General features: G+C 35.2%; 1 protein-coding gene across 1 annotated transcript in view; it reads right to left on the bottom strand.

Annotated features, from left to right (window-relative positions):
* LOC129043923 (phosphoserine aminotransferase-like) overlaps positions 1–12903 on the bottom strand; it is a 71268-nt gene extending 58365 nt beyond the window's left edge. Inside the window, 3 exon segments of the mRNA XM_054501315.2 lie at positions 918–1006; positions 10152–10355; positions 12836–12903. Of these exon segments, the coding sequence (XP_054357290.1) occupies positions 918–1006; positions 10152–10355; positions 12836–12903 (361 nt within the window).
* Positions 12904–13384: the final 481 nt, after the last annotated feature.

Genomic DNA, 13384 nt, shown 5'->3' with positions numbered 1-13384 from the left:
TTTTGATCTTTAATTGGGCAGTTAGGTACTTGATTCTCTTTATTTTTTATGGTCTATTATCATCTGGTAAATGTGGCTAGTTGAAGAAGCCTAGTTATTTAAAATGAAAGCTATTTCATTTCACAAGAGATAAGGTACGTTCTGAAACACTGCAATCACGACCCAGACAATGGAAGAACAGGGAAATATTTTCTCTGAATTCCTACGACTATAATGGAAACAAGAAAGAAAAACGTTTTGGTTTCCTCTTAAAAATGTAACATCATATTTGTGAAGACAACCACATTGATGCATAATGGGTTCCCAAATATTTGCTGAATAAATGAATAATTAGTCAACACATTTCAAATCTATCCCAATTAAATTCTTGTCACTTTATATTTTAATGGCCCGCTTCAAATAAGGGCCTCTGTTTGTTGTCAGTTTCAGTTGTCTAGGAAGTAGACACTAAGTTGAAATCAGAAGTGAAAGAGACTTTTTTGGTGGAATGGGGTTGGAGAATGTCTGTAAAAGATACAGGAGAGATAAAACAGGAGTAGTTTGAGAGAGACTTCAGACTGTTCATATTGAGAGGTGAGGCCAGCTGGACTTTCTGGGTCAAGTGGGGACTTGGGGAACTTTCTTGTCTAATGAGGATTGTAAAATGCACCAATCAGCGCTCTGTAAAATGCACCAATCAGCAGAATTCTAAAAGTAGCCAATCGCAGGGAGGCTTTTAAAAAGGGCACGCTGACAGGATGGAAATGCAACATGGGAGGGGACAATAAGGGAATAAAAGCTGGCCACCCCAGCCAGGAGCAGCAACCCATTCGGGCCACCTTCCAGGTTGTGGAAGCTTTGTCTTTTCGCTCTTCACAATAAACCTTGCCACTGCTCACTCTCGGGTCCCTGCCATCTTTAAGAGCTGTAACACTCACCTCCAAGGTCTGCAGCTCCATTCTTGAAGTCAGCGAGACCACGAACCCACCAGCAGGAACCAACTCCAGACTCAATATGGGCCTGACACCTATGAAGACAGTGAGGGAAGAAAGAAGGATTTGGTAGGAGGAGCCTAGAGCCACACAGAGCTCTGAGGAAACCTTGACCAGCCTGGTGGGGACCCCCAAAACAACGATTTCTCATGAAAGTTTAGCTGCACTGGGCAGGCATGTCTCAGCTAGCACCCCCACCATGGTCAGTCATTGTATAGGAGCTGCCCTGGAATGCTGGGGAATGTGCCTTGACCTGAATAGGGTGGAAGATTCTGAAGAAGTGGCAAGTGGGTGCTCTCAGCTGAGTACACTCCTCATAATGGGTTTTCTCTTGAAAGGAGGTTTAAGGGACACACTTCCATGACTGTCAAAGTCTGTGCCCTTCAAAGTATCTAATTAGTCAATGCAGGGTTCTTAATCTGTCCAATTTTCTGAATATATGTCCATTTTGTTTTCTGATGTCTTGAAAACTACATGTATCTGTCCTTTGGTATCTGTTATACTCTCTGTTTATATCCTTTTCTCCTGCAGGGCTAACTCAGCACTCAATCACACACTCTTCATTCTGTGACCCTTGGGATATACCAGTTGTAAGATGTAACAAGTGGCTGAAGAGTTAAATAAACTCTCACCAAAATAAGGAATAGAAGGGGAGGTGTGGATGTTCTCTAGGGAAATAAATGATTGATTTAGTCTGCCACACATGTCAGTGAGTGAAATAGCAAGTGCTACTTTTATGGAAAGAATAGAAAAACAAATGATGTTGAAAAATTATTTTAAAATATCCAGGGTAAAGACAGGAGAGAGATGATGTGTTTGTTGGGGAGTGACATTTTTATAGAGAGTGTTCCAGTATGGGGATTTGTGTGAAGGAAGCAAGTAAGCCACAGAGTTGTGTCGGGTGAGGACCATCCGGTTATAGAAAATAGGAAATGAAAGGCCCTGAGCTAAGCACATTTTTGGCCTGGTCAGAGAAAAGCAAAGAAGCCACTGCAGCTGCACTGAAGGAGCAAGGAAATATAGTAAGCGATGAGTTAGAGGAGGCAGTCATTTGTCAGAATAAGCACTGGGGGCCTATTGTAATGTTGAATTTTATTTTGAGTCAAAGGGGAAAACATTACAGTATTTCAGCAGATGAGTAATATTCTCTAACTTAGGTTTTAAAAGATCACTCTGGCCACGATATGTGGTGAATAGACGGTAGGAGATATTATTAGGGATAGACCATCATAAACAAGCATCAAGAAGACTCAAAACACAAGAACAGAATGTCCAATTCTGTAAGAAGATACAGAAATTCTAAACATGTATGCAATTAATGAAATGGCCTTGGATTATATGAAGCAAAAATTAGAACTGCAAGAAAAATTTAGAAAATTACCAGCATAATATGAAATTTCAACACAAAAATAATTCAAGCAAAGAAAAGCAGATAATACAATCAGTAGAACAAAATTAATAAGCTTGATCTGAGAGATATGAAAAACCATTTCTGCATCCAACAATTAGAAAATTCTATTGTTTAGGCCTACATGGAATATTTATAAATGTTGATAATGTTAAAAGGTAAATGAAAGCCTCAAAATTTCAAAGACTAGGTATATGCAGACTATATTCACTGATAATATAATAATTAGAAGAAAATAACAAAAGATATGTAAATTTTTTCTGAATAATTAGAAATCAAATAATCACAACTCTGATAAATTATTTAATCATTGAAAAAGAAATTCTAATGGGATTAAAAACTACCCAGCACTGAATAATAAAGAATATACTACATATCAGCATTTAGACCTTGAGGTAGGCAAAACTCTTAAATCTACAAAATATCTAGCTGTGTAAAGATGTTAAATTTTACTCTTAATTTTTTTTTTCATTTTTTTGGTCTGAAAACGCTAATGAACGTATAACTGACAAATCAAATTTAGGTAGTATTTGCAATGCCTACAGATAACAATGGAATGATATCAATCATGTATTAAAAAATTCATGATTTGTTCAGAAAAACTCAGAGAACTAATTAAAAATGAGAGAAAAAAAGACATGAACCAGCATGTTATAAAAATATATATGGCCGATACATACAAATAAGTACTTAGCTTTATTAATGAGTATTTAAAAAATCAAGATTACAATGAGATCCTATTTTACACCTCTTCTATTGGAAAAAAAAATTAAAAATCTGAAAATATCAAGTGATGGAGAAGATATGGATCCACAGACTCATTTATGTATTACTGGTGGAAATGTAAAGTAATACAATCACTTAAAAAACAGACACTGTCTTGTAAAATTGTACTTTCTTACACTCCACAACCCTAGGCAGATACATGCGTCTTGGGTCAAATTTCCTAGAAGCAGACCCCGAGACAGGGATTCTTGGACGATTAGCAGCAGCGCCAACAGAACCCAGTAAAGGAGTCCCTGAGAATCTGGGCAAGATACTAAAAGCATCTGCTACCATCTGGGAGAAACTTTTTACATGTGCAAGATTGTTTACAGATGCAGTGCTTACAGTGACCAAAACCTAGAAACAATCATTTTAGTTCATTGACACAAGAGTGAATCTATCTCGTGTTGGATAGTCACATAATAGAATTAATATTAACATTAATATTAATAAATCATATTAGTAAAACAGTCACAGTGAATTAACCTCATCCACATGCAACAACATAGATGAATCTCAGCAATATAATATTGAGTATAAAATAAATGTACATACACCATGAAAGTGTTTTTAAGAAGCTAATAAAATGTAGAGGAATACATAAAGATGAGTTAAAAATATATAAACCTATAGCAAGGAAATAGTGAATGAAGCATCTTGATGGTTATTGGGTTAGGAGTGGCAGGGGGATGTTGTGGAAGTCTGGGGGATGCATATATAGATTATCCATTGAGTACCAGTTTTTATATCGAATGATAATAGGTTCATGAGTGCTTGTGATGTTATTTTTAAAAATGAATTGAAGATTAAATAAATAAAAAGAAGTTTTGGTGTGGATAAATGAGTATGTAATGAACAAATAAGTAGAATTAAGAAAATTCTGTATATCTATAATATTTTTTAAAGAAGATTTTTAAATTATAGGGTAGGAATTCTGTTCCAGAGATGAGTTAGAGATGATCTTAAAATATTTGTCTTGACTACCGATAGAGTGTGATGGTCCTTTACCTAGATGGGGAAGACTAGAAGGAAAGATTTGGAAGCAGGTAGATAGTGGGAATCAAGATAATGGTTTTGGACATGTTAAGTCTGAAATGCCTATTTGGTCCCCAAATAAAGACATATTGTATGCAGTTGGATTTTAATATTGAAGTTAAAGGGATAATTCCTGGCCAGAGATACTATTATGAGTTGCTACTATGTTTCGAAGGCTACAGGACTTGATAAGATCACTTAGGTAGTGAATGTAGATGAAAAAGTGATGAGATCTGAGAAATGACACTTGAGACGCTTCAGTCATTAAAGGTCAAGAAAAAGGGATTAAGCAAAAGTGTGGGAGGAGTCACATACTGAGGGAGATATAAGAGAGAATGATGTTAATAATGTTCCAGGAACCAGATGAAGAAATGTTTCAAGAAAAAGCAAGTAATTTGTTGTATCAAATGCTGTGTAAAAGTCTAGAGGAAAAAGAACTGACCGCTGGATTATCAACATGGAGGTCATTTGATGTCCTTAAATCAGCAGTTTTAGTGAAGTGGTGGGATGGTCCAAGAAAGAGTGGGAGGAGAAGAAAGTATAGAAACATCTCATTGCTTGATGTGTGTCCAGGTGGAAATAGGTTAGTGTTCTGAAACACTTTCCTTAACTGAGACAGTCAGCTTCGGTGTCAGAATTTCCGATCTACCGAATTTAAAATCCAGAAAGTGCCCCAGTGATGGCTTACTGCAATTCTATAATTGTACACATGAAATACTTGAGATCTGGAAAGGTAGTACTAGTTATAATACATAAAAACAAAGCTGATTAGTTAATGAGATCGCCAGAACCAAATTGAAATTTTCCAAATCTTAATTCAGGGTTATTTATATGTCAGTGAAAAAAAAATCAGCTAGCTTTTAATTCTAATTTATCATGGAAGCAGGAATAAAATGTGTTTTATTTAGCTATCAACAGAACAGATAGAATTGCTGTTGTATGTTATACAAAACTTATTGAATTACTTCCTTTCCGGATTGTATCATAAGCCACCACTTTAATCTGTTGAAGTCGTACTCAGCATTTGGGTTGCAGGTTAGATGTCAAGAAAGCAAAGCCAAATACAACAGCATGTTTTTATTCATGCTTTTGAATCATACATCAACTTACCCCTTCTGTTTGCAGGAATAAGTGAGACTTCATAAGTACGTGAGAGTAAATGACTCGGAGCTTCTCTGAGAACCAAGAAGAGCCCTTTTCTCCTACCAGTATTTTTTTCTCTTTAGTTATACAAATACAAATAATCATTGGAAAACTTAGAAATGTATTATTGATTACTTGTACATTTAACCTGACAACTGAGTCACACTCATCAAGCAGCTTTGCATTGAAAAATATAATATCCCAAACAAGTTATAGATAGAAAAGCACTTTGGGAAATTTAACCTTGTATGAATGTTCCGATTAGGATACATACTCACTTATGAAGAATTATAAGAGTAATTTCTCAGCCATGTCAATTGATGGCAAAAGGGAAAGCTTCTTTGAAGAAATAATGTGTCATGCTCTTTGGAAGCTTTTATTTAAGAGGAATATAATATTCCTAGTAATATTGAAATCCCCCAGAGTGTGTGATATGGCTAATGTCATCTTTGTGTCCTTTCTTTCTTTCTCTCAGTTAAAAGCCATCCAATGAGAAAAGTATGGGTTCATTCCTTTTGTGCAAGAAAAAGACAACTAAAGCATATTTGTTATCAAAATTGGAAGTTAATGCAGTGCTCATTAATAATATCCAGGGCTAAAAGTCAGGAGAGATCTTAGATTAGTCTTGCCTCCACAGACTAAATATATTGATTATATGACATAATGTTTAAAAAGATAATTCTATGAAAACTTTCCTTACCCTTGTTTTTTGGTATCAGTTTGGAGATTTAGCATGTATTTTGGAAATCCTTGTCTTTGTCTTTAACATTTAATGTTAGCTATAAACGTTTGGTGTATTTCAAAGAAAATTTAATATGCCTACTCTTAATTCATTTACACTGAATTCCTAAAACTGTTTTGATATTTAAACAGTCTGAAGAGATCTTTCAAAATTTTCACTTAGTAGAAAAGGATACTGTATTTATCTGAGGAACATATTTGTTAGAATTCTTAACATTTGAGTATTCTTCATGTAGAAAAATACATAAATAAAGTTGTGCATTTCATTCCAGAAACTTTAATCCCTTTTCAGGATGCTCAGAATCAACAGGAAAAGCTGCAGGAAAATGAACATTTCAGGAGCAGTATATAGACCTGGGTGCTTTATTCATATTTTTATATTTAATTATCACGTCAAATCTGATGATATTATTAAGCCCATTTAGCAGATGAGGAGTCCAAAGTTTAGCAAATTTAAGTATGTTGCCCAGTGTTACAAAGATTTTTGACTCCAAAGCTCAGGCTTGCTACCACAATACTATGCCAAAGAATGAATTACTGAATAAGTTAACGAATTAGCAAAAATGATCCCATGATTACATTTAGTGCAGGTCATATTGCTTTTATATCTTTACCAAGTTAGTTCATTTTTTTTCCCCACTAGAACAGCAGTGTCCAATCTTTTGGCTTCCCTGGGCCACATTGGAAGAAGAATTGTCTTGGGCCGCACATAAAATACACTAACAATAACAATAGCTGATGACCTTAAAAAAAATCGCAAAAAAAAAAAATCTCATTTTTTTTATTTATTTTTTTTTTTGAGACAGAGTCTTGCTGTGACCAGGCTGGAGGGCAGTGGCTCAGTCTCAGCTCACTGCAACCTCCGCCTCCCAGCTTCAAGCGATTCTCCTGCCTCAGCCTCTCAAGTAGCTGGGATTACAGGCACGCACCACCACACCCAGCTAATTTTTGTATTTTTAGTAGAGACTGGGCTTCACCATGTTGGCCAGGCTGGTCTCAATCTCCTGACCTCGTGATCCACCCACCTCGGCCTCCCAAAGTTCTGGGATTACAGGTGTGAGCCACTGTGCACAGCCGTCATTATGTTTTAAGAAATTTTACAAAGCTGTCCTGGGCCACATGTGGCCTTCAGGCCACGGATTGGACAAGCTTGCCCTAGAATTTAAGCTCATTGAGGACGCATAACATACCTATTTTTGTGTTAGCATGCAACTTGGCCTAGAGAAAGAATCTGATGAATACATGAATTTTTTGAATACGTAACTGACTGGCCAAGAATCAGTGTTTACTCTTCTCTTTTACCCTCTTACGTAGAATTCAATCAAGCCTCAAATACTATCTGTCTTCTTTCCAAGTGTTATGAATTTGAATTTTCAGGCTAGGCCATAATATCAACTAACTTCAAAAGTAGCATAAGGCACTATATTTTCCAATAATCTACATATAAATCACTGAAAATCAGAACTCCATGTGTGTATTAGATGTAATAGATACTTAGGATTAGCTCCCATTGTGTTTGTATTTCCCTTTTTTTTTGTTGAACAATTGTCCATGCTGCCACATAGTCTACGATAATTTATATTTGTTATAAGATATTTCACTGAGTAAATGTGTCATGTTTTATTTACATATTTTCCTATTACTGGGCAAAAAAAAAAGTTAAATATAGTTATTTTACCTAGGATTTTTTTTCTCCAGAATAAATTCCCAGAAATGATACACCTGAATCCAAAGCCTGGAAACACTTAATAAAACTTACAATAAATATTGCCAAATTGGCTTTCAAAGTTAATTTTCTAAATTATGTTGCCCTCAGAAATATTCTAACGTTTGCTTTTTAGTAAATTTGCCAAAATAGGACATTATTGACATTTAATAAAAAATAAAATAGTAAGTTTAAAATGGTACCTCATGTTTAACTGTTCATTAACATTTGAGTATTCTTCATGTAGAAAAATACATAAATAAAGTTGTGCATTTCATTCCAGAAACTTTAATCCCTTTTTAGGATGACCCAGAATCAAGAGGAAAATTATTTCCTTTAGAACATAAATTTTTGGACAGATATAGGTATTACCTCATTTTACATGGCCAAACTACTCTGGCTGTAGAAAGGATTTTGAGTGAGATTTCTTCAAAAATACTGCCAATCCCACTATTATTAGAACTTAGGTTGAAATAAAATATTTGATATTTAACATGTGAATCCATGTAGCAGCAGTCAGAAATTCTGGCAAATGGCTAATTATCTTAGTTTTACAGCCTTGTGTAATTCTTTAAATGTTTTTTGTGTAAAATACACACTGAATTGATTTCAACATGTAAGTTGTGATTGTTTACAAAAATAAATGTTAGGTTTCAGAGATACCAGATTCTTTTTAGAAAAAGCACAGACACATGTGTAATGTTTTTTGAATGTAACATATTGCCATTGTTAACTGATTGATTAGTATCAGTGACTCCTAAGGTAGAACTTTCATAACTAAAAATTCATTTAGGGTTATCTATGTATCACTAGGGATCTAGGTTACTGAATTTAGTGTTTGTAGTGAAGTAATATTGAAGCAAGAAAGGAAAGATCCGAGATAGAATACACACGAATTAATTTATAATCCTGGCAATGCCATGAATCAGCCATAAGGCATTAGATTTTTCTTGCCTAAAATTCTTTTTTTATATACATATTTTTATTATACTTTATTTTCTAGGGTACATGTGCACAAAACGTGCAGGTTTGTTACATATGTATACATATGCCATGTCGGTGTGCTGCACCCATTAACTCGTCATTTACATTCGGTATATCTCCTAATGCTATCCCTCCCCCTTCCTCCCACCCCACAACAGGCCCCAGTATGTGATAGTCCCCTTCCTGTGTCCAAGTGTTTTCATTGTTCAATTCCCACCTATGAGTGAGAACATGCGGTGTTTGGTTTTTTTGTCCTTGTGATAGTTTGCTGAGAATGATGGTTTCCAGCTTCATCCATGTCCCCACAAAGGACATGAACTCATCATTTTTCATAGCTGCATAGTATTCTCTTGCCTAAAATTCTAACCAAAGCTTTCTTCCCTTTTATAATTCACAAAGCTGTAGGGGGTTACAGTGTGGTACTGCTTATGAAAAATTCTTTGTAACCTCTATGTGGCTAAAGCATTGTTATCGAAAGTTTTTAAAATCATGAATTACTAGCAAAAAGTCAGGTAGTAGTATTTCTGTTTTTAGAAGCACGTTGGTTCTGTGGCTACATCATCCTTATTTTAAAAAATGAGCTTCTCTGAAGTTAGTGTCAACATATATCTTGGTATCTTATAACCTGAGCTGTATTATAGCAAAGTTGGGGGGAAAATTATCTTCTAATAAACACCTTCAATTTTATATTCATTTATTCAATTCACACAATTAGTTAAAAAAAAATTTAGAGTACCTATGTAGGTACTGGGGATCTACCAATGGGCATAACACAAAAAAATTCCCTGTTGTTATGAAATTCACATTCCAATGACCTGAAGAATTAAGAAAATAAGAGAACAGTGCTAAAAATGGGTCTAGTAGATTCTACAGGAATATAGAATAATTGTATATTACTGGAAAAATTAATAAGATTAGTCAATCTGAAGCATTTCACAATCCATTTTATTTGGTAGCTGTGTGATGACCTCTATTCGGGGCCTAGTCATGTATGATTGTCCTGTCTCTCTCAGGTGGATAGAGATTCTAATGTGATCGGTTGGGAACTGGGGACTTTATTTCTGTCAATACATCCTCTCCCAAAATGGAAAAAAAATCCCTCAAAAGCATATGATGAACTGATAAGAAAATGAGAAATACCTAGACTTGGGATTAATTAAGGGAAGGTTGGAGCTTATCATGGTATGTTGAACACTGAAGCTGGCACTGGCCTTGAGAGCATTTGCTGAACTTGATGAACTCCAATCTTGTTTCCCATGAGTTTTAGGGACACGAGGGACAGAAGAGAAAATTCTGGTCCTGATCACAGTAGGGTGACTACTAGGAAAATCTCACTGTAAAAAGTATTATCCTAAAAAGATATACTGTAATTCTCAGTATTCTGGTGAACAAAAAATACCCATCCTCTTCCCCAGTCTCATCCAAGTGATGAACTCCTTGAATCTTGATGTTGAGCAGCAGAAGTACCTGAACAGTTAAAGCAAGAAGAAGGACCTCATAGATTTGTAGTGTAAATTTAGAGTAGCTGAAATACCAAGAATGTATCTGAAGAGACTCAGCAATTATGCTAAAGTGATGCCAAACTGGTAATGCTTCCAGCCACCTGGTAGGAAAAAATGTAAATGGTGTCTAAGGGAACAGCTGTTTACCCTCCATCTAATGGAAACTGTGCAATTTGCAGTCAGAACTCAAGAAGTGCATAAGGACCAGGCACAATGTATTCATTCATTTATTCGATAAATAGTTTTTGAGGATTCACTATGCATTAGGCAGTCATCAGTAAACTGATTTAATTTTCAATTAAGAATAATTGAAAATTCTTACTCTTAGGAAGCTTACATTCTGGTGGGTAAAGAAAGAATAAAAACTTAAAATATAAAATATGTTAGATGGTAGTGATAAGTTTATCACAAACTTAAAATGACACAGGTTTATTATCTTACACTTTTGTGAGTTAGAAGTCCAATATGGGTCTCACTGGTCTCCAGATCCTGTAGGGGAGAATCTATTTCCTTGCCTTTTCCAGATTTTAGAGGCTGCCCATATTCCTTTGTTCATGGCTCCTTCTGACATCTTCAAAACCAGCAAAAGCAGGTTGAATTCTTCTCACATCAAATCACTCTGATGGATAATTCTGCCTTTTAAAGGCCTTTGTTTATTGTACCAACCTGGATAATCCAAGATAGTCTCCCCATCTGAAGGATCTTAATTTATGTTTGCAAATCATTTTTGCTATGTAAGGTAACATATTCACAGATTCCAGGTATTAGGATGTGTACCTCTTTGGAGGGCCATTATTCTACCTTCACAGTCATCTACCACTAGGGGAAATGTTAATTAGAACAAGTATGAAAACACAATTTGGCATTGCCTAGAGGGATAAACATATGCATATCTAAGACCTACCTATTTTACTTTCAGGTGTATACCCTCAGGAACTTTTATATTTTCTGAAAAAGATATGCAGAATGTTTATAGTGGCATTGTTTTAAATAGCTCCCAAGAAGAAACAACTCAAAAACCTGTCAACAGTAGAATGGATGAAATATATTGTGAGATATTATAAAGTGGAATATTATACATCAGTGAACATTAATGATTTAACAAGTATTGGAATTAACATTAATGAATCCCAGAAATCGGATATTGAGGTAAAGAAGCAAGTCACAGAGGGGTATGTATAACATTATTACATTTATATAAAATCCCAAAACATGCAATATTAAATATTTTCTTCATGAATACATAATTATTAATAAAATGTAAATAAAAGAATTGTCAACCTGAGTGGTGGGTCTACTTACACATGTGTTTTCTTGATGTTTGTGTTTGCCTGATATTTAATTTTTACTTTAAATTATATATTTTTCTATTTTTCAGGATGTAAGGTATTTTTAATAATAAAACATTTTAAACATTTACTGAGATGATTATTAGTTTTATTTTACATAGGCTCTATAGCTTTGGGGCAGTTACTTTTATTCTCTGAGTGTCAAGGTTAATAATTTGCAAAATAAGGATAATTATAGTTATTAGTGTGAAAAATCAAATTAAATAATGCATGAAAAGTGTTAGACAAGTAACATATAATATTAAATAATTTATTTCCTTAGATTGATAAAGTAACCAGAAAAAAATAGTTATGTATCACCAAATCAATCAACAGAGGTTATTAAACAGTTAAGATATATAAAAAAAGATAAGCTGTCATAGTGGCAGAACAAGTGGTACTTGATTGTGAACAAATAAAAGGAAGGCTAGATTACAAATAGTGATTGTTATTATATGACAGTTTCTATAGTATCCAAAACAATTGGAGACAGTCTTCTGTGAGTACAAGATGCATTTCTTCTAAGATGAATCACAAGTATTATTTTTTAACTTACTTTATCAAATATCTTGTCCCCTTATTATCAACTGCATTATTTCAAATAATACAAATATATCTTCATTAATTTATTTAACAAGTATTTACTGGGTGAACCATTGTTTCAGATACTCCAGATACAGGAGTGAACAAACCATACTAAATCCCTGTCCAATGGAGTTTACAGTCATTTTTGTGGAGACAGACAGGACATTAAAATGTCCATTACTGATTCATCCATCAATCCTTCCATCTATATAATTATTTTGGATAGTTACATGTGACGATGACAGAAGAAAAGGACACTGCATAGTAAGACAAAGAGTAAAAATAAGTAGCTCAAGCATTGGCAACTGTGAAAGGCACATAAGGAATATTTCTCTGTGGGGATGACTTGAAAATGATGAATCGACTGCAGCAAGGCAAAATGGAATGAGGAAACCAGCCGGAAGATGCGCTGTCTTTTGTCCTGTGTGCACCCTTCTCCACTGCATGTGTGCTTTGGAATACTGACTGGCAAAGACTGTATGAATCAGGAGGCCCCCTTGCCCTGTGACTTCCTGTTGAGTCTAGCCAATGAGGATACTGGTAGGAAATCAGAGTGAAGCAGCAGTGTGAGGTAAGGGATTTGTTTTTCTCTGATGTGTCTCCCCAGGCTGGTTTTGTCCTACTATGGACAGCTGGCAGTCATCATGCAGCTTTCTTTTTCCTCTTACCTTTTAAACCTGGTGTGGTAAAACCCTCTCAGTGTCACTATATCTCCCTTCCTAGAGGGCAGCACCATTCCTTGCTGCTTTTCCTAAGCCCTTCCCATACTTTGCAAGTAGTCTCTTCAATTACCCAGCTTGAGGATGCTATTTCTTTCCTCTTCAGGTTCTGACTGATGCAGAGGCTGTTGAAGTAGACCACATGATTAAAGCAAGAGAGGGAGATAGAAGTGGAGATGGTGGCAACCTATTATACCTGGATATACTTGGTATACAAACAAAGAGACTCAATGATGAATTGAATAATGAATCTGAAGGAAAAAGGAGAACAAAACACTTGAATGTGCAGGTGTCAATTGTATACCATCATAGTACCATCAAAAGAAGTAGGAAATAGTGGAGATGAAAAAGGTTGATATGATTTGGCTACTTCCCCACCCAAATCTTACTTTGACTTGTAGTTCCCATAGTCCCCACATGTGGGGGGAGGAAGCCGTTATGAGGTGATTTAATCATGGGGTGGTTACCCGCATGCTGTTCTCATGATAATGAGTGAGT

Source organism: Pongo pygmaeus, chromosome 1 (assembly GCF_028885625.2).
Source record: "Pongo pygmaeus isolate AG05252 chromosome 1, NHGRI_mPonPyg2-v2.0_pri, whole genome shotgun sequence".
Lineage (NCBI taxonomy): Eukaryota > Metazoa > Chordata > Mammalia > Primates > Hominidae > Pongo > Pongo pygmaeus.
This window is presented reverse-complemented; position numbering and strand designations above follow the sequence as displayed.